This window comes from Pezoporus occidentalis, unplaced genomic scaffold, assembly GCF_034315485.1.
Source record: "Pezoporus occidentalis ecotype Australia unplaced genomic scaffold, CSIRO_AGI_Poc_V1 ctg53, whole genome shotgun sequence".
Classification (NCBI taxonomy): Eukaryota; Metazoa; Chordata; class Aves; order Psittaciformes; family Psittacidae; genus Pezoporus; species Pezoporus occidentalis.
The window spans coordinates 5236219-5262696 of NW_026915866.1; the positions used below are offsets into that span (position 1 = coordinate 5236219).

At 41.6% G+C, this 26478-nt stretch overlaps 1 protein-coding gene across 2 annotated transcripts in view; it reads right to left on the reverse strand.

Annotated features, from left to right (window-relative positions):
- The window catches only part of UNC5C (unc-5 netrin receptor C), a 251154-nt gene that overhangs the window by 26188 nt on the left and 198488 nt on the right, over positions 1–26478 (reverse strand). The window contains exons 5-8 of one of the 2 annotated variants that reach the window (XM_062637631.1): positions 18596–18776; positions 16301–16468; positions 14841–15005; positions 683–739 (exon numbers count right to left, since the gene is read on the reverse strand). In XM_062637631.1, the coding sequence (XP_062493615.1) occupies positions 683–739; positions 14841–15005; positions 16301–16468; positions 18596–18776 (571 nt within the window). The remainder of the gene's footprint in view (positions 1–682; positions 740–14840; positions 15006–16300; positions 16469–18595; positions 18777–26478) is intronic. The other variant, XM_062637632.1, reaches the window with a different exon arrangement.

A 26478-nucleotide genomic window follows, 5' to 3' on the forward strand; every position in this document is an offset into this window, starting at 1 on the left:
TTTTTTTTCCAAAAGGTATGAATATGTGATCAAAATTTCATGTGTTTCTATACAGTGAAGAATCCCAGTTTTAGAAATAGCGTAATGAAAAAAGAAAGTGCAAAAACAAATCAGACTTTTTCAGTATCCCATTTTTCTTAGTTTGAAACATGTGAAATCATTTTTATTCTCTTTTTTTGCTCCCTGCCTTTTAGCCATTTAAGCCAAGACACCCTCCAGCTGCAGAGGTAAGAGCTGGCAGATGTTGAAAGGGACTGATCAATCTTCTTAAGCTCCTGGCTATCAATCTTCCATGTACCAGCCTCAAAACATCACACTGTTTTTCCCCAGCAGTTCAGGAAGTAGATCTCTGAATTCCAGCTCAAATAAAAGTTACTCCTCCACCACACTTCTTCCATTTGCTAAGGAAATTTTAATGAGAAAAGGGTTCATTCTCTCCAGTTTCTGTCTCCGAGGCAGCATCTTTACCCATTTTCCCCACACATGAGGGTTGTTACCATTCTGTGTCAGCCCACTGACAGCAAAACACTGAAACTGCTGTCAAGCAAGCAGCATGCCACTTACTCTGATGAACAGGTTCCTCCTTTGCCTAGGCATACAGAGCTGGCATAACAGTGAAGCTTGACCCAAAGAACAGCATCAAATTAGCATTCAGGAATGTAAAATCAAATATTAAACTTACAAGAAAATCCATATTCATTCTGGGTTCTCTGTTCAGTTGAAATAGGATAAATGAAACCTTAAAAAGAAAGAAATTAAACAAAAATAGGAACAAAATCAAATTAATGAGAACAAAAAAGGGAAGCATGAAAAATGGTTTAATTAAAAAAAAAAAAAAAGGAAAAGAAACTGATGGCGCTTTAAAATTCTGATATAGCACAGAATTATGATTTTGCATCCCCTGTCTGCTCCAGAGCTTTACTAAGAATTAATAAGCAGGCAGATTGAATTTCTAAGCCAAAATCAGTCTCGAGTCACTAACTTTGGAGTGCTTAAAGTCTTTCTTTTATTGAGCATAAACTCTAATGGTTCTAATTTATTTCAGACATCAAGGGTCATTAGCATATGGAAAGTCTTTTCTCCCTATCCCTGCCATATGCTTTAATTCCAAGGAAATGTTTGGTAAAGCTCTAAACAGTTTTTTTTATTAAATTACAGTAGCTTGTTGATCTAATAGAGCTAAAGGAGACCTGTCATCACTGGTCAGAGGTTAAACACCCATTCACTGAGCAGAATCCATACGCAAAGCCCTCTCTCTGTATTTCTTTGGAATTATTTTATCCTTTCTTTAATACTTGCTCAATAGGGATTCCTCAGGGAGTGAAGAATTTGTCAGCAAACAGGAAACTGAGTGGCTTCTCTTCAAAATTATTACAAAATCAATAAGGCCTCTGGGGTTATAGCATTATTTATTTGAAATCTTTGCAAGCACCATACATTGACAAAATCATAATGCAATTTACAGCTGCATTTCGGAAAGGACAAATAAGAGAGATCGTTTCTTTTGTCTTTTCTTTCTGCAGTTCCTAGCACATGGCACACTGGAACTGCTTAGTGTGAACTCACTAAACATCTCCCAGCTGCTTTCCATTCATACAGGAAATTAGTAAAATGCCCCCAGTCCCATCCTGCTGGAAAGGTAAATGACAAATCCAAAGTAAGCAGAGGAGCTGTTGTCAGGGACAGGATTAGAGTTGGTGTAAAACAGAAGGTACTTCTCCTCCGTCACCTTTCCTTCAGTGCTTTTGAAGGGAACTTCACCCCCTCCCCTGTGAGGAGCACCCCACCTCCCACACTGTGAGGAGCCTGCACAGCCAGGGGCTCCCTGCAGGTGAAATGAAACTGGAAAATGCACTCCTGGTGTGTGCGTAATGCACAGGATCACATTACAGGCAGGCCAGAGTAATAATCCCCAAGCTCCCAGAAATGCTGAGCTTGGGTGCTCAGCATCTGTTGTGCTTTACATATCTCTTCCTGCTTGGCAGCACTGCTTGCTAATGAAGACATAGTCTATCCCAATCGCAGGTACAGACACCCCTCTGCTGAAATTTCTAGATATTAACTCTTGTGCAATGCTACTTTAACTGAAATATCAGAGGAAGAAGAGCTACTTTTTCATGATGATGTTTTTTCTGAGGTATCATGGGACAGACTATACTGCCTGCAATATCTATTTAAAACTTTTATTTCACAGCAATGATTCCAGCCTTACAATTGCTTTTAGAAATATTATATTCTTACATTCATTTACTTGGTTCTTTGAGGCAAGTTCACCTATGTGTACTCTCAGCATGCATACTCAATCTTTCTTAATCACTGCTTCCTACTTCTACTAGTGTACTCCTGGTATGTGACATAAAAAGTCAGGTGAGCAACTTCTGAGGGCTCGAGTGAGTGCTCATCAAGTCTGGGCATGAATTTACAGTACCCTAGTTACTCCCCACTTGCTTCCCAGATGAATGCTAAGGCCCATATTTAGTCAACCTAAATTTCAGCTATAGCCTTATGCCCAATATTTCCTTAGGCAAGATGCCTCTGGAGACCAAGACGCAGGCAGCAGGAAATACGAGGCACAAGGACAAGGTAGAATTTAGGCAGGCTGCATCTCCAAATGCCTTTTTGCTTCATACTTAAATCCACTGGGAAAGCTGAGGACATCTCCCTGCACTTCATGTGTCTCAGCATGTTCTCAGGGGACCTCACATCAAGCAGTATGCATCCCCTGGCTCTGCATCATCCATGGAGCTTGACCTCACTGTGCAGAACTAGGAAGGCTATTCTTCTCTCCTTATGTTGCATTGCAGCTGGCAAGTTTTACATTCAAAGTTGTGTGTTATTCCTGTCACATCTGAAGTGACCTATCAATTGCCACTCAACAGGCACAAAGGATGGCACCGCCTGGATCAGCTGTGATGTTACTGAAAGCATTCTTTCCTCCCAGGAAAACGCTATTTCAAATTCAAATCTTTTCAGCAAAGTAAACACTGTGTGGTCCTCAAATACTCTACTAGAAATTTACCTCATTGAAACCTCTTCATAGACCCTGTTTGCTGCAAACATTTACTTGTGTCTCACAAGTTTGCATAGATTTTCTTACTGCTTCAGAGAGCATCCTTGCAGCTATGTAAGAGTGTCACCAATTTCTTCAACAGAAAGGTTTTGTATACGTATTCAAAGGCGTATCTGTTAAAATGAGAGGAAGAGGCAAGGATACTGCTCACTACTTCCATTAGCCTCGCAAACCCAAATGTTTAGTGAAGTATGCCTGATTTTATTCTCCTCTGTGTGCTGTGAACTGAACCAAGCACTCAATTCCAGCCAACTCTTTCTGTGCAAACATTGTTTGGCTTTCACAAGTGTCTTCAAGGTCACATTTACAACCTGAAAAACATGTTTTTTACATAAAAGGAAGGTGTGGCCAAGGTGGAAGGGTTAAGGGCTGTTGAGTGAGATGCCTTGTATTTGAGTCATGGGCATGCCAATTCTTTGATGAGGGACAAGATTTACGGGTGATGGTAGTGGCTGGGCAGGAGGTAGTATTAATTGTAGAATCATTTGGTTTGGGTTGGAAGGAACCTTAAAGATCACCTAGTTCCAACCCCCTGCCACCTTCCACTAGATCAGGTTGCTCAAAGCCCCTTTCAACTACAAGGGGCTGGACAGCCACAGCTCTGGATAACCTGCTCCAGGGTCTCACACCCCCTCAAGGTAAAGAAATTTGTAATAGCTAATATACATCTACCCTCTTTCAGTTGAAAATTATTCCTTCTTGTCCTATCACTACATGCCCTTGTAAAAAGTCCCTGCAATGATGCAAAACCTGCTGGGATTAGTAACTGAAATAATGAAGAATGATTTCCCTCTTCTGTTCAGTGTAACTGCAGTGAAAAGAGACTTTTCCTTGTGGGTTTATTTTTTTTTTCTCCCTTCTTGTATGAACAGCACTGCTTGGCAAGTACCTGAGGGACTTCTAACAGGATCATCAAAATTTTAACGAGGGTGTATTTAGAAAGGTGCTGGTGGGTTTTACTCAAGGAAGGCTGCTGAGGCTGCTGACTCCCACTCGGAGCAGCTGGTTGCACAGTGAGCTACTTGCTTTGAGAAAAGTAATTTAAGCTTCTTCCTGCAACTTGTTGGGAAATGTACTTTTTCAAAGGGGCTTTTGATGTTTTGTTGTGAAGCTTACTGCTGGATGAGTAAAATAGTAATAATCATACTTCCCACTTGCAGAGTCCCTCCCGTTTGAGGCTCTCAGAGGCCTAGTGGGTATTTGTTTCCCTCATTTTACAGGTACCTCACCCTATGTGATATGTAGAGAATCAATGGGAGGCTTGGGTTAACCTACAGGAATTGTATCACTGTAATTGCACACTAAATGCATTCATTAAAAAGGCTTTAATTAAGTTGATGTTTCTCCATGCATTCTACTTTATATTCCAATTTAGGCTTGTAAATACATTTTTTGTCCCTGTGGAAGTGCTTCTTTAAGTGTTAACGGTGGGCTTTTTTGACTAACATAATCACACTAGCACAAATCTCTTATACAAATGCAGAATGTATCATTATAAAGGTGCATTACGCAGGCATTGCCTATTCTCTTCCTTTAAAGGATGTGAAGAGCAATTTAAGCACCTTTATAATGATTTAAACCACAGGGGAATGTGGAGAAAGGTGAACATGTCAGATTGTACTGGAAAGATAAACCAATCCAACACTGGTATATAGAAAAGACTTCAGCAGGCTTTTTATCAATTTAGTTTAACTCAATTTCAGCATCAGTCACACTTACAGTGATTTTGGGAATTGTGACCATTTAACTAAATAGATTTTGAAGCTCATTTAATTAGTTTGGTGCAGTTTGTGAAGGCAGATGATCCCCAAACACTGGGAGTCCAGCCTGAGCATTCTGGTCCCTTATGTCTTGCTCTGACCTTCTGGGAACGCAATTGTGCCAGAGGCCGCAAGAGACATAGCGGCGGGTCTGTGTGGCTGAATGCCCTTCAGTGTATCTGCATGTGTGGGATCATCTGCCTTAGGAAGTTAGCTCTGACAAATAGGCAGGCTGACCCCTTTTACAACATGAATTCATCTGCTGCAATTTTCCTTGGGACAAGTAGATGAACCTTCTGCCAATTTGGGGAAAATGGAACATTTGGGAATAGAGAATCTTAGACCTATGAAAGGTAATTATGCAGAGATTATGGCACTGACCCTCTTGGGACTGAGACTGAAAGAGAGTGCCACCAAACATGTCATCAAAACAACGTTTCTAAGCTCTTCTATTCTTCTGGGGGAGAATCTACCCCTGAGAATATCCGTGAGCACATATACACACACACAATGTTCAGACTGGAAACTCAGTATCATGACTATGAGCATCCTGAAATCCTGTGCTTGATTTTACCTAGAAAGCCATGGGAATACTACCTTGGCCTGCTAACTGGCATATTTTAAAGACATTTATCCCTGTGATACAAAACATTAGGTCACAGCTTCATGCAGAAGGCACTTTGTAACTGGCTCCCCTTTTGGGGATTTTGCTACTTGTCTTGTTATAATGAATTTATATTAATGGATAGCAATTTTAAGGTGAATTGATCAAATTATGAAAATATCTGCAAAATACTTTCAATATTTGAAAAATGTTTGCAAAAAAAAAAAAAATCACATAAGAGAGAAAGAAGAATTCCCAGTTTTCCATTTGTATTTTCCCAAGCTTCTTTCCCTCTTCCAAGCCAGTAACTAAGTGAAACGGTAGAGTTGTTGAAGGTGATCTTTCTAGGCACTTAGAGGGCTCATAGAGTTTGGGTGGTATTTACAAAAATATTTACAATTATCCTGCAAAGAAATTGCTTGATACCATTACCTGCTGAGGACACAGCTAATGATACATGTTTTGAGACTGTTTCAAGGTCAGTGAGAGTTGGAGACATACACTTTCATTTAATAAAGTGAAGATTGCATAAAGCATGCCATAACTGCTTGTTTCTTTAATGCATCACATTTTAATCTGGCACCACTTGCTTCTAATCTATAAATGCTCTTTACCCTCTAAGTAGCAGTTCCAAAAGGAGCTAAGGTCATGTAATTATGTGGCCCTGTTGAAAGCCTAGCCACATGCCAGGTCTCAATAACATCCTGTTGCAATGAACTCAACAGGTTAAGCATAATATATTGTAAGAGCACTTTTCCCCCTTTTGGCTCCACAGTCAATGCCCTTAAACTGTATTCAACTGCTGTCTGCCTTTCTCTGCTTTGATGGCTTTATCATTGTTGTATTGACACTGAAGCAGGAATAAGCTCTTGCTGGCAAAAGGCTGTGAACCACAAAACTAGGATGGACAGATGAACACAGACTAATCCTCAAATGCAGATGCCTAAAATCTGACGGAAGTAGTTCTTAAATGCCATAAGGTCTTCTTTCAGCATTTATTAAGTTATCTTCCTCTTTTCCCCAGCTCCAGTGGCTCAGAATTTTATTTAAAATCTTTGGGTTTTGCTGAAATTTCCCATACTTGGCCTCAGCCTCGTAACTTGTTTTAAAATGTTTGATTAAATTTGGATTAAAAACCTTAATGTTTTTTATTTATTTGGTCTGGTTTTGTTGATTTTTTAGTTCACCAGATCTCAATGGGAAAATAAATAAGGTATATATTGCGGTTTCCAAACTCCAGGCTCTTGAAATTCAGCTTTTCTTCTTTTTCCTGTAAAATGCCATTCTCAATTCAAAGTCAGCCCTATTTCAGATGTGTAAAACTCTGCACTCCTAGGAAGAGATACCCAGTAATTCTAAATTCTGAATTCCATTACAAAGAGACATTTTGGAGGCAAAGAAGAAAAAAGGCACATGCCCCTACAGTGTTTGCAGTGCTGTTGGAGCAGGGATCTTGCATTACCAGTTCTGCTTCCATCTTCTGCCTCCTCTGACTTACCCAGTTCACCAATACTTCTCAGCAATCCTACAGCTATCAACAGCTTGCTGAGTTTCTTCATTATCTTAAAGGAAACCCTAGATGATAAATACAGTTTTGAAATCAATGATTTATTTAAAATCTTTGGGTGATGAATTGATAAATAAATCAATGATTTATTTAATTGATAAATAAATCAATGATTTATTTAAAATCATTGATTTTGAAATCAATGATTTCAAAAGACCCTTTCAAAAAACACTTTCGAGGGCTTTCCAAATGTTAATTCAGATTCATTGCAATGCTGTAGATTCCAGCCTAGTCCCTACGATGGACAAGCAGTCACATATTCCAGGATAGGAGAAGAAATTCAAGAGACTTAATTTGACATTCAAGACTTTTAAATAGCTCTGTTCAGGTTCCACTGTCCAGAGACTATGACTGCACAACCGTCCAGTACTTTCCTTTTCTACAAAGGGGCAGAGTTAACAGTAAAAGAGCAACCTTAGAGTAAACCCCATATTCTGACAGCTTAGTGCTAAGGCTTCATGTTCACTTAACATGTTGCTAATGCAGATTTACCCCAGGAGAAATATTAACAATAACCTTTGAATCTTAACTGCTGTTAATTGCTTCTTTCCTCTGCTATTTCCCAGGAACTCAAGCACCTAAACATGAAGATGTGACACTTTATATTGTATTTGTGTGGTTAAAAGTTTTAAAAAGAACAACAAACAGATTCCCTGGAGCTGCAAAAAATCTCAGAGAGAATGTGCCTATCATCTATTTACTATTATAACAAAAGACCTTCATGTCTGCAGTAATGACGCTGAAGGGCAGATATGATACAGGGCATTCCAGAGATGATGCACAGTAATTTATTTGCCTTCCAAAGGACTAATTATTGGCATGCTCAGGGTGGACTAATAAACAAAGAGCTTGAGGTTTTGTGATTGATTATTTACTTGCGTATTATCTCAGATATAACAGGGTAGGTTAAATGGGGAGTCTTTCTTGTTCTGTTCTTGAACTTGAGCTTATGATATTCTATAATTAAGATTGCAACTATGTTTTCATCTCAAATTACATACCTGACATTTTGTTAACATTGTGAGAAAGGTCTTGTTTGAGTTTAAACATGCATGTCATCTATATAGGGGTAGGGGAAGATGGAAGAGTAGGATAACTTGTTGTTAAAATTTGATGTGGATTAGAATAGGCAATTTTGACATTATGCTATCTTTTACAGGTAGGGACTTTGACCTTTTGGCTAAATCTTACATCAGTCTTTAGTATCTTGGAAGCACAGAAGTTTAACTCTGGGTTTGCTATGCATGTTTGGCAGCAAAAGCAAATACATACCTAGCATTACAATTTGCTAGACTGTATATCTGCAAGTTCCGTGTTTGCAATGATTGAATATTAGGTTGTCTTCCTGGGGTTTGTCCTGTTTTGCAGTTATAGTGTGATAAGAGCAAACAGGCCATAGAGAGGGCTGAAGCAACAACATGGGGCAGCACAGAAGAGTGAATACATGGCAAACAGCTAGATAAACAAAGGAACAAGCTGAAAGAGGAACTAGGAGAAGGGATCGGAACTGTTAGAAATGCTGGAAAAAAAGGCTCATGGAAAGCATAAGTTCTCTATATGGATGTTCAATGACAGGTAACAAAATCTTTGGTACGTCTGTAAGCTCACAGGTAAGTAACTTGAATTCCCCAGCTGATAACCTCAAAAGTCCCAGGGACTCCAGAATAACCTGATGAGCTCAATGTTCTTTGCTCAGACTATAGAAACTTCCTTCCTCAACATGATTTTTTTTAATTTAAGGGTGCTGGCAATATTTTTGTTAGTCTTTTGGGTAGAACACAGATTAAGAAATAGAGAGTGTTGAGTTTTGCTCTTGAACCTGTCACTTGACTGCCTGATGAGCCTTGGGCTGCTCATGTAACCTGTTTTGCCTGACACCCTGACAGGAAAGCAAAAGTCATGAAATATAACCACCTTTGTACATCATAAGGAAAATATAAACACATTATTTTTACTGTATATTGTTTGGGGTTTTGGGTTTGATTTTTTTTTTTCTTACAATGAAGTTAATGTATCAGTTAGCCTTTATTATAAGATTTCAATTTTCCTTTCATCTATCCAAGTAACTCGTCGGGGTTTTTAATGTACAGAGAAATAAGGAAAGAATAAAAGAAAAACACAAGGGAGTTAAGAGGAATAGAAATTATACATGGCCAAGGTTGGGGTTTTCCTCCTTTCTGCAGGCTATGATATTCTGTAATTTTTGAAAACAGCCTAGAGATCCTGAAGTACTTGTCTCTCATTAGAATTAATGTGGAGGTGGCTCTTTCTGAACTGACTGGGGCAAAACACAGCAATTTCAGTGTCCTGGGTTCTGCTTGTGGATCTGTACTTCTATTTTCTCTGAATGCTTTTATCTGCTTCTAGCAGTAGGTTTTCTAGACAAGAGCTCTCAGTTGCAGAGGCCCCATCAGAGCGTGGACACTCCTCAGCTGGGGATTTCTCATGTCACTACAATAAAAATAAAGATGAGTTATTACTCTGAGATGTGTGCACAAACTCCCCTAGCTGCTACACCATTATGTAGTAGTTGGGTTGAAAACAGAGTAACACATCTCTCATATGAAGTAATAGAATTACAGCAAACTTCCTCTAGGAACAAATGAGGTACTTTCTTCAAGTGAAGGAGCCACTCCCTGCAATGACTCGGCAAAACAGGCCAGGTGGCATTATCATCGTGCCAACAGACTGAATGTATTAGAAGTTCTCGATTGACCCACATGGTCTTAATAAAAGGTTGTATTTAATTCCTTTGCACACACAGGCTTCTGTTGCAGTCTCCCTTGAGAGAGCTTTGCTTACCTCCTGGAGTCTGGAAACATTCCCCTGCTCTTTGCACACTAATCTGCTCTGGAGGAACAGGGGTCCTCATCAAACTGCTCTGCCCTGTAATTCTTTTCTGAATACCTGCTTTCAAAACAAGCCAAAAAAGGAAACAAATGCTTATTCCATCAGAGTTTCTGGCATGTCACATTAAACAAGTAGGGCATGTGCAGAATACGTATGTTTTGGGAAGGAAGACAGATGCTAGTATCAGGTTAAGCTTACTTTCTACTCAAGACCTGTGTATAAACAGGCATGAGACTGGAAAAGGGCAGCAGTTAACCATTTCATGCACAAACAGGACAAACAGCATCTTTTTCACTTGCTTAGGCACTATCATTGCAAATGGGGAACTTACGAACATCATACTGCCTTTCAGATGAGGATTTCAAAGTGCTCAGAAAACATAATTTGCTGCCATCATTTCACGTCAACTCACTCTTGATTAGAAGACAGCCTTTTTTATTTTTTTATTTTTTAATAAGGAATGGCATTACTAGTCTGATAATAACAACTAACTTCACCATAGGATAGGTGCCTTTTCCTCAAGTGGTGTATCTTCTATTTGAATGTTCAAGGACTTAAGCTACGTGCAGGGAGAGAACCAAAGTGACCCCAGAGTGAGCCCAGAGTGCTGTCTCTAACAATGGGCAAAGATGTTTTGAACCTTTAAGTGAGAGTAGCATGTCTCAGTTTTTTCACATTTATTTAAATCCAAAGCAAGAAAGGAAAAGTCCATGCTGGATGTGATGACACTTGGCAATGATTCACAAGCGGAAATCTGATTTTGGACCTATTGGCTTTCTATTCCATATTGTGAGACTGTATAAAGTAAACAGGTTTTACTACTCAGAGCAACAGTACCCTTTATGTAACTATATAATCCACAGTCCTCAACTGACAACACACACTTCACTACTACCTTACCATTGTAAGATAGCTAACCCTTTGTTTTGGAAAAAAATGAAAACACAACTTAGACAGCCTTTTATGAAAAGCCACAATCATAGAATCATGAACAGTTAGGGTTGGAAAGGACCTTAAGATCACCTAGTTCCAGCCCTGCTGCCTTGGACAGGGAGACCTCACACTAGACCATGTCACCCAAGATTCAATTCAACCTGGCCTTTAACACTGCCAGGGATGGAGCATTTATCACTTTATCACAATGATCTACTAAAGCCAAGATTGAGCTGAAGAAGGGGCACTAGTTGTCTCCTTCTGACGGTGTTAGTGCTGACCCTGACAGGATTTCAGAAAAGATCAGCAGCTTTACCAGCATGCACAGGCACCAGCCTCATGCCTACACACTTTAGGTACTTATTTATTCAGGACAGGGACAATATCAACCTGAACACTGTCACTGCAGATCCTCAACTGAAAGGACACAGGTGACGTGCTCTGAGCTTGACAGCTGCACATCACAACTCATGTAATAAGCCTTCAGTGTAACTATGCAACACAGCTAACTCTCTTCACAGATTGTCAACCTCTTCTGCATTACCAGCACCATTTTACACACAATGCAAACCAGAATTTGGCCCACCAGAGAGTTTAGCATGTGTTTGGTACCACACACATGATCTCACAGTCATTTCAGACTGGCCCCAGCAAAACAAACACTTCCCTTTGTATGTTGCTTTGAACATTATTTCTGATCTAGTTAAGGGAACTACTTGTGCTGAAGTTTGAGCCAGCAAAGTGGAGTGCTTTGCCTTTTTGGTCCCCACACAGAACACCCACCAAATTCATTAGGCAGGATGAGTGGGGGGCTAATTGCAGTGTTTCAATTTATAGTAATCCCCTGTGAGATGCAGTGCCTGCCTTTAAAAGCGTTGTTCCTTGCTCTGAAGTATTTACCACTCAGTACTCATACTTCAAATGGGAAATAATGCAACTATGGAGGCAATAATGCAACAAGTGTGGGTGGTAACCAGCCAATTCTTCTTAAACTTACATTTTTGTTCCAGAAGATCATATTAATGCTATTATGGGAATTATGAAATTGTTATAATGGGATCTGCTGGGCAATATTGTGTATTTGGAAACTTAAAATAGCAACGACAGTCCTGAATCTTCACTACAGCTGCTTGTTCTCCTCAATTCAGCCTGCTGTCTCTCTGCAGGCTCTCTAGTTTAATGACTGCTCATCCTTTAATGTTAACAGAAAAATATTAACTACTGGATAAGGGAGTGTATGTGTGTACTAGCAAGATCATTAGTCTGAATAAATGCGACAGCAGAGTTGCACGAGAAATGCCAGTTAGTGGTAAGCACAAACTACAGCTTTGGGTGTAAAATACTGTAATTACAAGGGATGGAGAAAGCTCCACAGTTTTTATCCCCACAGAAATCGATAGTGGTGCAGACTGCTACTCTTTGCTGGAGCAGCGCAGTCTGATGAAAGAGCATATTGATTTATCCAGCTGATGCTACTGAAGTGAATAATAGACTGGAAGAGAAAGGGCTTGTAAATTAGACTCATTCAATCCAACATTTTCCAGGATATTTTTTATGTACAGCTATACAGAGATATGTATTTACAAGTGAGTTTTTGTTAAAGCCACAGCCTAGTGACTCCTTGTCCAAGTAGGTCTGTCTCCTAATTCTTTAACCTCAACTACACCCATGGTGCTGAAGTCAACCTTCAAGCTCTCACTAGAGACTGACACTAAGGAAGAAGCACTAGGGCACCTAGGAGCAGGATCTGGCTATGGCGCAGGTAAGCAGCTGGCCAATGCAGCTCCCAGAGGGCTATGGCTACAGAGGAAAGGTGGCTGCAGCTCCCTCCATGCCACCTGTGCCATACCAGACCCACTGGCATAAAGGCACTGGAAAAATTCTGCTGTGGATCCAAAGGTCTCTAGGCTAGGAGAAATGCCAGTTCTAAGCTGGTCCCCACCAGCCTCAAATAATGTGGAAAGAGGCATGGTGTTTTAGGAATGAAAGGAGTCCTGTGTTTCTTTCTAGCTCAGCAGATTCTAGCAGGAGATTTTCTGTGACTCTAGATCCACACTGGCAAAAATGTAAGTGTTCGGACTGGTTTTGCATAAACTGAGAAGGGGAATTAAAGAAAAAGGGAGGAATAAAGCGAGCAGCAGGCACACTGCCACAAAGTACAGCAAATCAATCTTCTTAGCAGTGATGGATCAGGGAGCAGGTATATGAAACCCCACAAGTATAAAGACACCATTAAAACACTGCCATTAAATTCCAGCACTGAAGGATTATCACAGCCCCTGGAGCCAAGGAGGTCAATATGTGACTGTATATTTTTATTAGCATTTTATATATACATATATATGAAGCAGAATAGGATTCACAACAGCCTCATCCTCTCTCCTGCTAAAGACCTCTGCTTTATACTCAGCATCCACTTTCACAAATAAAATGCAATATACCATTGACGGATAAATGAGATAGATCCCTACAGGGCTTTTATTCTATCGTACCATTATATCTACTTTTCCACAAGATTTCTGCTTAAATGGCTCTCCTTATGCACATACACAAAGATGACATACACCTGTCTAAATATAATCTGATAGTGAAGAGCTCTTCTGATGAGGAAATGTATCTTTTCTTCCTAATTTACCATAATGACTTATTCACACTGCGGGAGTTAGGGGTACGTTAGCTTCCCCATGAAAAAAGTCACCAAGGTGTTATACACTAAGATGTGGATTAATTTTTTTCCTATCTTTAGAAAAGAAAAAGAGTAGAGCTCTGAATCTCACCTTTCTGTGCTCCCCACAAAAACAAATGCTTCGAGGAATTATAGCTTTATAGGCTCCTGACATTGACTAAGAGTTTTTGATGTAATGAAAGTGTTTGTGTGAGCCACACTGAAGAAGCCCATTTTGTAAATACATCGGAGAAAAGACCATGCTGTGCCATAGTGTAGCTCAGAGATTGCTGCCAGCACAGTAGCCACCTACATGGCACTAATTCAAGAAGTAGACCTATTTATTAACTGATAGTGTTGCTTTTTTGTCATTGTGAATATTTCAGTCAAAACTAACTTTCCTCAGAGAATAAAAATTCCTGACTACTTTTTCATGAGAGAGCTCAAAGAATTTTATGATCAGGACAAAGAGATATCCAATAGTTTCAGCCACAACTCCTGGGGCAACAGAGAGCTGAGGCTCGTCAGAGAAGTACTGCTGAGAGGCAGGATGTAGCAACAGTGGAGAGGTCTATATGAGGAATTTGACCCAGGTTATTGTGCTAACAAAATGTGAAAGGAAGATTCAATGCACCAGCAGAACACAGAAGACCTCATTTTTGAGAAGGGATGGGGTGCAGAGAAGACTAATTATTCGTCAGCATATGTCAGAATCCCGCTGAAGCCTGCTTTGCTTTACTTCTCGCTCTTATTAGCCACAAAAACAGGACCACGGCATGAACAGGGGCAGGCAGAATAGATTTCAGTGCTAGAGATGATCTCCATGAGGCTCCAGCATGCTCATAACTATATATAAAGTTTGCATAGGCACTGCACAGGTACAGGGTACCTCTTTCTACTACAGGGCACCTGAAATTCAATAAGGGGCATAACTATTACCTGTAGAAATACATGCAACCACCATTCCTGACAGGAAGAAGCCACACGCTGATCTGCTTTGCCATGTTTACTCTTTTGAAAATGCTGGCTTTGCCCTACAGCCTTTACTTTTCATTTGTATTGCGGTAAGATTCACTGCCAATCTTCCCTGGACAGATGCTGAGCTAGTATTAGAGAGGAGGGATGTTTGATGGGGAGGGCAGGGGGGTGAGGACTCTATTACGAGCCTTTCTAATTCTTCATGGCTCAACACGATAATCTCAGAGAGCGTTATGTTCATCTTCAAGGAAGAAGAATGGGGTGTCCAGCCTGGTGAGAACTGGATTAACTCATTTCTCCATTCTACAAATGGTTCTGTGACTTTAGGTCACTGATGCTGACCTGTGGCTGTTGCAGGGTTTTTCTGTGGCCACATACACCCCAGACACCAGAGGCATCACAGCAGCACTTACCCTGCATGCAGAGCCCATTGGTGCAGTTCTTGGACTGTAGTACCAGCCCCTCGCAGTCCTTCCCTCCGTTCTTGGGTGCTGGGGCCGTGCACTCCCTCCGGCGCCAGTGGGTGCATTCTGTGCCACAGGTGGACCACTTGCTCCACGACGTCCACTTGCCATCCACTGCAACAAGGAAGTGACATGACTTGTTAGGTGGTACATAAAGTGAGACCAAGCATGAACAATGCATGTATCAGCACAAGCAAGCCTGTAACCACTGGCCATTCCCTGCAAGGCAGAAGTATCATCAGTTTGCTCTTCTTAAAAAGAGCCAGTCTGCTCTTCTTAAAGTTCTGTTTCTGGCCCACAAATGCAAGTTCACTCTCTCTCTCCTTTCTCTCTGTCCCAGCCTCATTTCTGCTCTTTCCTCCCTTTTTTATAAACTTGTCAGCAGTTTATCTGTGCTCGAAGTGTGTAAGAAAATATGCAACAAGCTGAGAATCTCTGATTTTAACTTTTTTTTTGCATTTCTCACCACAGAGGCTAAAGTTAAACTTAGCCAGAAATTCTTCTTTAGTAAGAAGATACGTAATGTTTAATATTTTCTATTAAGGGAAATACCTAGAGGCACTGATCTATTTCACATGAGCCAAATCAGGAATGTGTTTAGTGCCTTTTAAAATCCCATAAATGATTTAAAAAAGCATGAAACCGAACATCTGAAGAATAATCTATGAAATTGTTCTAGTCTGTCACTTGGAAGAGTGAACAGAGATTAAATTTCAGCTCTTCAAGTTCCACCCACCACTAAGACCCAGAGTTGGATGGCTAAGCTTCACAAGCTGAAGACTACCTTACTGCCATTGATCTGAGTGGGACTGCAGAGGTAGGAAAGCACTGGACAATAGGACAGACGGCAGAACTTTGTCACAGAAGAGCTAACAAGTACCTTGCATGTCCTGAAGCAATTTCACATTTTTTTCAGAAATTTAAATACCTTTTAAAGGTATGAATACACATCTATTTCCAGTATAAAAACTTTCTCCTTTGAACTCAGGCAAGCATGTGCCTCAATTTTAACATCCATGCCCCAGATGCTTCACTTGCTCTGACAGCTGAACTGGACATTGCAAATATATTTACACCACAGTTGCTTTCTATATTCAAATTCCAGTCCTCTTCCAGAGCCTTCAACCTTTATCTCCTACAATTTGAAGCTCTGCATGTTCCCCAAATCCCCTGAATTGTCAGGGCTGAGACACCGGTGCAAGCTGCATGCAAAAGCAGGGCTGAATCCCTTGCTGCTTGATCTAATGTGCTTCCTATTTTATCTACTTACATAATACATTTTCATATTCGATCACTGAAATGTTGGATTTATTAATAAAAAGAAGGAGGCTTTTGTAACTGAGTGTTCTCCTCAAATGACTGGTGACAGGCAAACTAATCATCTAGGCTGTGTACTCTTCATACTGAACCTGGGCAGAGAGTGGTGCAAGCTATTTTCTGAACACTTTGTCCCTCGCAGAAGGCACCACCGTTGAGTGGGGCAGGATTGGTGCAGGTCCTTGTGCGCTTCTGAAAGCCCCTCCCACATCGGCTGTTACACACTGACCACTCAGTCCAGGTAGACCAGCCTCCGTTGACTGAAAAGCAAGACAGAAAGAGTATGACCACATAAGAAAGCCATCCTGTCAGCCCAAAGGTATCTCCGGCTCTGTGTCATGCTGCCTCCAACAGCAGTCACGAGTGATGGCTAGGAAGAGCATGAGAAGCAACCCTGAAGTGACACAAACACGTCTCCAATGTATCAAATGCACAACATGCCAGAAGTCATTGTACAGTTGAAGAAATGCTGATGCTGAATGAAAAACAAACACCATTTCATGACTACTAGGGCTGGTGGGTGACCTGCCTTCTGAAAACCAAACTGACCAAGCATTAAGCACCTGGTAGCATGTGTACAGCCAAAATACCTGCAGGTTCAGAGAACACTCACAGCTCTGCTAGCCAGAAACCTGTGCTCTGAAAGCTGCACCATTTTCCAAATGGAGATAATCTGCACTCCAGATTGTTCTCGGATGTACCCATCATCTATACATGCTGAAAGACCCCTATGCTTTGATTAGAAATAGATAATTTTCTTTCCTTTCTTTCCAAAAGGGAATTCCAGGATACAAGGACAACTTCACTCACCCCTCTGTGGACCTAGCTGCTGCATGTGAATGTGGCAGCACTTCCATAGCAGATATTTAAGCTAATCAGAATGATCTCACACTAAAGGCATTTTCATTATCGGACTTTTGGAAGATATGCATCTCTTTGGGAAGATATGTATCTGGGAATACATTCGTGCTGACTCTCTTTTTTCATCTGCCTCAGTTTCTGAGATAGATGGATGAAGAAGGAGCTGTGCTGCTCTATGTAATAATGTCATTGTCAGGGTATGGATAACATACTAACAGCTTTCCCTAAACCCAAATGTTTGTGATATGACACACCTGTTAGGCACCTCTGGTAGCAAAACCCATAAATATGGCTGCACTCCTGTATATGTCTCTTGACAGCACTGTTGAAAAACATGCTGTATATGTATGAGGAAGAGTTGCCTACATCTTCTGCATTCATTGCAGTTACAAAACACAGCGCTCTTGCATGGTCCACCCCTCAATATCACAAACACTGCTAATCAACTCAATTCAGTCAGTTTTCTATAAAAACTGAGCTAAAAGGCCCTCATTGTAACTTCAGGGAAGCAACTGCTTACAATTAAATCTAACTGCTACCCTGAATATGAAATGAATATTAGGGATAATCATAGGGATTTTTTTTTCCTACTTGTCTATCCTATAATTAAGCTGATTGTAAAGAACACCAGGACAGTCAGCTGGCACACCATTGGAGCAGGGTTTTGTTTTGGTGGATACCCCTGCCTGGGATGCATCGGGGCAGTAACTCTGCAGGGGCAAAGTCTGGAGGACTAGTGGGGCAGAGCTGCAGTGAAACATAGGCTGGAAGAGTCCCCAGAAGGGCATCTCATCCAGCCCCTCCACAGCCAAAGCATGGTCAGCCTCAGTATTATACCATGACCATGGATGCAGACACAGAATAATGTTATCCCATGCTTTCTATTCCCATGATGGTTATTTTAAGCTAGGTTGTGTTGACTGCAGCTTATAAACTGCAGTCTCAGACTGCTTTGCTATTTTGTGCTTCCAAATGTTGGTAAGAGTGTCAGAGCTCACCAGAATCTTCCATCTATTTATATCTCATTAACTAAACTTATTTTTGGTGTCTAGTACCAAAACGTACTCTGATGCAGGGGCAAAATTCCTTCAGTTTTACTCCTACTTATGAAAAGCATCACTAAGAACAAGAAATGTGTTAATGTGTTGGCAGAAAGCAATGCCTTGGATGCTCATGCTGGAGGAACTGCCCTAATGGCTCCTTGTTGCATCCATCTGATATGTGTTGTGTTGTGGCAAGGGGAACAAGTGCCTTCTCTTCAGTGAGGCACTGGCTGTTTGTGTAGATGTCTGTTCCTTTTTTAATGCCACTGTCTGTCACTAAGCCAAAACATTAGACACTTCTGCATGTTTTCAGTAATAAACCCTGACTGCAGTCCCTGCATGTGGGTGCAAGTCAACAGGCAGCACAGGCTGAAAACTGACCACAGTAGGAGCTGCACACAGGCATTCTGCATCCCCTTCCTTCCCCACCTCTGACTCTGAGTGCACGTCCATCCATGGGCAGTGAGACAAGGTATCACTTACCATAGACAATCACAGTCGCTGTGGTGCTTTTCCTTTTGGCCACAATGTTTTTGGCAACGCAAGTGTAATTGGCTGTGTCAGAAAGCCGGGCTTGCTTGATGATCAGGTTGTGATCAATGGTGATGTAAAAATTTCGGTCTTCCACGGGATCAATCACCTCTTCATTCTTCAGCCACTCCACCTTGGGGTTTCAAAGGACCAGAGTGGAGGCACTGAGTCAGTACCAGGTCACATTGCAAAGGCCACAGAATCTGCGATTTCTCACCCCAGAAAGCACTAAGAGCCAAGGCACATCATGAAGGACTCACCTGATGCACGCTTAGAACTGAAATAAAACACCACGGCAGAAATGTGGGAGAACACCCTTCACGCACCATCAGCACAACAGCTGTCTCACCTTATCTTGAAAATATCAATGCATTTCCAAAGGCTGCCAGCTACTGTGCAGAGACAAATAGCTGATCTATGCTTTCATAATCTGAGGCAAGGGATAAGGAGGGGGAGGTATCTTAGGACTGTACCTACAAATAGAAAATTCCCTTACAACATCAGAAGCGTTAAACCAGCAGAGAGCTCACCCATTCTTTTGTGCGATTTGTTTAATTAGGCAGTTAATAATGCAGTAACCTTGCATGCACCTGCCCTGGGTCTAACACAATGAGGCCCTATACTGCAGTAGGTCACAATAACACCTAAGTAACACAGTAAATCACAAACACACTAATGTTTTTAAATTCACATGTACATGTATGTTATTGTTTTGCTGCAATCAAGATTAAACAAAATAGAGACAGTTACCAAGGAAAAGGGGAATCACAAAGACTGCATCAATGCTTACTTTTTCCCTTTCCTTGATGTAAGCTGTATTTTACTTTAATAAAGTGTAATTTCCTTGGTTACACAGAAAAATATTTTCATATGTGATTTTTAACCTAGACAATGTTCTCTTTATTGCCTTCCTAAAGAAACAGCCTATTAAATCCCAGCTGACTGCTGCAAGCCACTCTAATATAACTTGGCTGCAACTCTAGTAGCTTGTTTTCATTTGCACCGAGTATGCTCTGAAAGACAGGACTGGGGCCCTGGACGGATCAAAGCTGGGCCTCTGCGTCACTGGATCACTTCGGCTTGTGCCCAGGATTTAATTAAAGGAAGAAAAACATAAACACAATCAACCCCCTGGACCTGCAAGGTGCTAACTGCCAAGACCTGCTCTCACTAAACCCATCTTTACCAAAGGCGTTTGAGGAACTGCACAAGCATTGACATACCCCAAAACCAACAGGGAACCTGCTCCCCACCTAAAACAGACATACAGACCGCCCCAAGTTGTGGAGAGAAAACCAACAGCCTCTCCTGGTGTTAAACACAGTGGGTTAATTCATCCCAGTCCAGTGGTGCAAGACAGGCACTGACAGATGTAAGCTTGGGTTCAGATTGTCTATAGCTCATCTTTAGCTCCCGCTCCCCTAACCAGATTTGGGTGGATGAGCATCAGGTGTGAGCTACTTCCAAAGATACACACCCTAGTGAATGTAAAGCTCCTGGCCTGAGGAAGGCTTGATTTAAACCCTCCTCTCCCACAGCAGATCACTGCAGTATGTGGTAGCCTCACAACTATTGATACTGTATAGATTAAAATCAGTGGTGCAAAAGACACAGTAGAAATGGATATGTGTGTCTCAAGGAACAGGGAAAGAAGAAAAAAGACAAAACTTTGGAGGCTATGTTTCTGCTCGTACAGACATGTTTTACCATGGAAAATACAAGCTTAGTCAATAGCCTGGTCTTCCTTGCCAGGATGACTAAAATTACCCTTCCTTCTTTCTTGAATCCTAGTAGGTATCGGATATAATCAAGACAGACAGATTACTGTTCTGTCAATGACAATATTTAGCTCCTTCAACTGCAAGTCAAGTCTGCATGCATCCCAGTCTGAAAAACAAGATAGGAGCTTACCTCTCCACCAGTGGTAAGCTATAACTTAACCTCTGCCTCTCACACAACCAAAATGTCTTTCTTGGGTTTGAATACTATTATTTAGATCTTGGATGGAATACAGACTTGTGTCAGGAGTCTAAAAGATGCTACGTGCACTGTCACAGCTGTGTATGTTAGCCATACAAATTCACCAGTGCTTTTCCTGTGCTCTGCACATGGAGAATATCAGGACATCAGTGAGGACAGGACTACAGTCTACGTGGTCTACCAAAATGTTTTTGGTATGCCCATCCAAGCATATACTCTAGGATCCCTCAGCCCTATGCAAGGCTGCATGCTCAAGGACAAGGTTGTCTTTTTCCAGTACTCTGAAACACTTTCTCCACAAAACCAAATACATGCATGTTCAGTCTGGGTCTCAGCTGATTAGGCAAGATTAAAGCTATGAACACTAAATTCCCTGTCATCCCTGCAAGAACACTGAAGATTATATGAAAACAGCAGTTGCAAATATCAGAAAAAACCCTAAGATATTTTGTATAATTCAGCATACTGCCTTTGGCTCTTCACCAAATCTCTTAGGAAAAAGATCCTTTTCACCTACTGGCTCACTGACTTTGCTAACAACAAAACATTAAGTTTGCAGAACAACAGGATGTCTTATTTTCTGAAAAATCTGTTCTGCCAGTACATCTGTACTTGTCTAAACCCCATCTCTTTTACAAGATGCCTCTTAAATACATGTACTTCAATCTTCTTCTGGCATCCAGGTTTTTATGACATCACGAGTCTGTTCATGTTGCAAATGATAACGTCATCAAATCTGAAGGGAGGAACTGATGGATGATTTGACAAGAGGCAGGATTCTCCTGTCATACACGTTTTAGCCATCAACAGAGGAACACAAAAAAGAGCACACCTCCCCAGTGATTGTGTTTTCTCCCTCAGTCAGTGCAGAAATGGTAACTAGTTAAACGCACTACAACATGCAAATGAGACTTTTGTTGGTAACTTATTTTAGGTCTTTAGCCTCTTTTTTTTTTTTTTCTGGTGCAGGTGACCACAGTGCTTAGCACCTCTGAACTTCAGGTTTATTTTTTGAGGTAGCCAGAATAGGTGGGAGCAGGGTTGTTCTGTCATGTAAGCAGGAAGAGATCAGACATCAAATACAAAAGAGAAGAGAACAATGCAGAAGGAGACAGTGTGATTTATGAATGACAAGTATGCAAACTGTTATTACAGAAGTTAAAAGCAATGATCTCTTTTGATGCCTTGTCATTCCCTAAGGCACAGCCCCCTCACTTGAAGGAGGCTGTTAATCCAGTCAATGCTGAAACTTATCCTGAATTTAATTCTGCTGCATGAATAACAGTGACTGGTGCCCTGGGAAAACCACCATGCTCACAACAAAGCTGGCAGGTGAGGCACCAGGCACGTCTGTGTCAGAGATCTGCACCTTTCTGGCCAAGCAACCAGAGGGGCAGCAGGATACCCAAGGGCATTACAAACTGCATCAGGATACCTGTCTTCAGGATCATATCAAATCACACCCTCATGGGTCCATTTTTAAACTCTATGGAGAAGACATTTCTAAAGTAGATGTTTGCTTTTGCCTAAATATCGAGGATGTGTATTTACTGGCTATAGTCACAGAGATTCTTGAACAGATACCCAGCTCTATTTATTCAATTAAATCAGGCACATCCCTCCAACTGTTATAAATAAACATATAAATGGTTGGGCATCTATGTAGAAAAAGCCTGGTCACAAGTTTTTCCTTATAATAACAGAAATCATTTAATTGGCAACTACTGGCACGTAGGATGGGGTAAGTTGCATGGAGATGACAGCTATGGATAATTACAACGTGCAACTTTTTTCTTACATATCCATCCCAAGAACAAAGCAGACGTGAAATCCCCATATCTTTTTTTAGTTTTCCACTCAAGAAGGTATTTTTCCTTTATGTTTGCAAACTGACTAGGAAAAGAAGGCCTCTCTGTAAAGGTGTGAGTGTGGTAAATGAAACCCTGAATCACAGCAACTGTAGATGCTGAGAAGCTGGAGTGCATCTGAAGTCAGATGCCTTTCGGTCAGAGCTCCTTAGTGCTCTGGAGGCAATTTGCAGAGCAGTGAGGCACACGGCTCCTGCCAGCTGTGCTGGGTCTGCATGTCCAGTGCTGCTAATGGCTGGCAAGCCTGCCATGAGACTGAGCTGCCCCTGCCACCAGCTGAGGAAGTGCACAATCCAAGGCGGCTGTAATTTAGAGCAACACACCTTGTAGCATCTTTTCTGTCATCCCACTCCCCAGTGAGAGACAGATGCGTTGTCTCTAATTATTCGCTGATTGGTATCGGGAGATACATTAACATAATTGGCACATTTGTTCTAATTAACAGAGGGAACCTGCCACATGCCACCCAACATGAAAAGCAAGACCATCAAGCAAGAACAGAAAACCCGCAATCACCACCTCAGCTATACCTCGGAGCTGCAGCAAGACCTGTGCTGCTGCAGGATGATTCCAGCACCAGCATGAAATAAGGCAGCACACGCAGAGACTAAGACTTGCAAAGCCAGGCCAGGCTTCTGTGCAGACTAAATGAATACAGGGAACATAAATCACACAAGAGATTACACACACAGGAAAACCTATTACGGAAGCTAATTGCTGACACAAATTTAGCCATACCAAGTTACTAGCATTACTAGACACTTATATCTCTTGGCACACTTGCATATGAATGATGGCTTTGAAACTGGTAGGGCAGAAGCACATCTGTTCCAAACGAAGTGCAAGAATGGAAAAACGGATATGAACTCATCTAGATCCTCCCCTTCTTTTTGTACCACTTGCTCCTTACACTTCCACAATTTCAAGAGGAAAGTCAGCAGGGTGTGAGTTCTGGATCCTGGTCTCTCATTCCCTTCTCCACCCCAACCTGCCCTGTAGTCATCTTCAGAGCAGGGAGCAGCTGCCAAAAACAGCAAGTCTTCTACCCTCTAGACACAAAGCCCTCTGGTGCAATTCTCCAGAAGTAAGATGCAAACATGGCTGGGAGCAGTAAGAGACTTAAATTGTCAAAAGCCAATTTAGGATTCTGGAGGCGTGACTATTTAGGATTAGGGGCTGAGACTACTGCACCCCGTGCCTGGCTGACATGGCAGGATCGCTTTCTATCTGGTCCCCCACTGAGCCAGCATTGCTGCTAGGGTCCTCTGCAGCTGCGGTGACCGGTCACAGTGGCAGTGCTCAGCTTGCCGCAGCTCCTGCTGAGCTCGCATCGCCTCCAACAGCCACAGGGGAATCGCAGCTCCCCTGCTTCCCCTGAATTGTAACAACAGACACACACCCCATCCCATATTGATAGTAAGAGCATACGTACACATGCCAGTCAGAATGAAACACTTGCGTAGCTAACTACTGAGTTGGGCGCAGTACAAGACAGCTGAGTGAGAAAACTTCAGCAGTTTTCATATGGGTTATTTAGCCAAGAGCTATTTCAGGTACCTTGAGACTCGAGTGCCTCTTTGAAGACTGCTATTTGATTTTGGGATTTAGTTTCAAATGTACACTTTCATCCCAGCGACTGCATGCTGAAGAGGATGCTGTCCTCTGTTCTGTATTACTTGCTTGAAATAGATTTCACACGCATTTAAAGTTAAAAAAAAAGGAAAAAAAAAAAACAAACCCAAGGTGGTCTCCAAAGAGGCTGAAATTACAGCTATCAGGGACTGAAAAACACATATTGAGAATGAGATGGTAAATGAAACCACCATGATATTTTGTTCAGCTGTTGCTATTGTGCTTCTGCTGCCAATAAGGGGAATTTGTGTTCCTGCTGTGGAAACACTTCCTTAATTGCACATATATCCAGCTTTCTGTTTGAGTACTAAAATCTACGCAGGGTGTATGTACAGCTGCTGGATGTCTCTGGCCCTATTACAGCTTTGCTCTGTACAGAACAGGAAAGTTCAGCCTCACAGAATATACTTCAAAGGCCAAGGTGGAATGGTAGCAGCAGATGGAGAGTTTCATTTCATAGGTCTCAAATTCAAATAGAGATCATGGCACTATTAACCAAAACCCATGGGGGCTGCCACGTGGCCACTAGGAGCTGCTGGGCTTCCTTTCCCACCTCAAAAAGGGGCTTGAACTGAACGTCTCATGGCTCATGTGTATTAGTTGGCACTTTTGGCACCATGTAGGCATGTGGATTCCCTAATCCTGGAAGTAACTGAGAGGGGCCTGTTTGGAAACACCTTTAAATGAGTTACCAATGTGATGTCTGCGGTTCTTCGGTTGGAGGGATAGATGAATCCCATTCTTCACAGCACAGAACTATATTCTCTCCAGGATCATTACATTCAGTAAAGGAACAGGATATTGTAATATTGATGGGTGGCTGCAGTCCCTAAGGAGAGACTCTTTCCCTTTCTTCCCGAATGTTGCAAAGTGCCTGTTCTTGTACAGACCACTCCTCCTACCAGTTTCAAATGCCATATAGGATTTTGTCTGGGTTACACTTTTTTATGAAAGAAAAGTATCAACTCTAGAAGCATATGGAAATTCCTCAGCAAAACCTGATTAAACAATGCTTGAGTGACAGCTGACGTGCTGTCTGCAGACTGCATTTTGGAAATATCTCCATTAAAACATGGGAGCACCATGATTCTTCAGGCCTAATGCGAGCACTGCATCTGAAGTAACTGACAAAGAAACTGATTAAGGCAAATGCTATCACTGAGTGACTCAGGGTGTTGATAAGAACTGGGGGCTCTGAAAAGCCTTGATCAAGTAACTCTCACACTTCAAGTACTACAAGGCCTGTTGGCTATATGGAGCAAGAATCAGTTGGTGCCAAATTAGGACCTGATGGATTAATCATAGAATCATAGAATCTTGGAAAGGACCATAAGATCATCCAGTTCCAACACCCCTGCCATGGGCAGGGACACCTCACACTAAACCATGTCACCCAAGGCTCTGTCCAGCCTGGCCTTGGACACTGCCAGGGATGGAGCATTCACAACTTCTTTGGGTAACCCATTCCAGTGCCTCACCACCCTCACAGTAAAGAACCTCTTCTTTATATCTAATCTGAACTTCCCCTGTTTAGATTTACAGAATAGTATCTCCAGGACAAGATACTCCTTAGAGATTCTTCTCTAAGGGGAAAGCTGGGAGCCATGCTCATCTACCTCATAAAAAAAATGCAGCTAAAAGCTGTGTCCCACACTGTGTGTCTTCGAAAAAATACATCAGGTAAAATTGTGCTCTTTCTCAGTACAGCCTGAAGAGGGGAGGCATCTTGTGTTAGCTAAACCAGCATCCCAGAGCCATCTTTGACACAAAAAGCAAACTATAGAGAGGATAAACTAGCATGGTTCATGTCAATGCTCTTGTAGAAAACCTCCCATTATAATATGGAGTTGCAAGGCACTGCAAAGGACAGTGTCACTTCCCAGCTAATGAGCATTTGTGGCCATGAACTCCTCTACTTGCTTCTCTTAGAGCTCACCTTCCTGTTGGGAATATAAAATACTGTCTCGATGACACACACCTGCATGGCAATGCATACACATGAACTCCCAATTAAGGGATAACACTGCAAAACATAAGTGGCTCTCATGAAATAAAGCAAACAGCAGTCATATTAATAATCAATTAGATGAAGCAGCCACCTGATGCTGCCTATTTGGAGAAGTCCCCAGCTTCCACCAGATTTTGCCCAGGCAAAAGCAGCTGAATGAAGTCTGTTTCACAGTCATCTTGACTTGACAAAACACCCTCTTCTGCCTCTTGACGCAAGGATGCTTTTCCCCTTGCTCTAGTTCTTAATTAAAGCCATGAATGTAGATAAATATCACATTCAGTTTTAAATCCAGCTGGGTCACCAAACTGTACATTACACCCTGTTCTGCATTTAAACTACTCTGT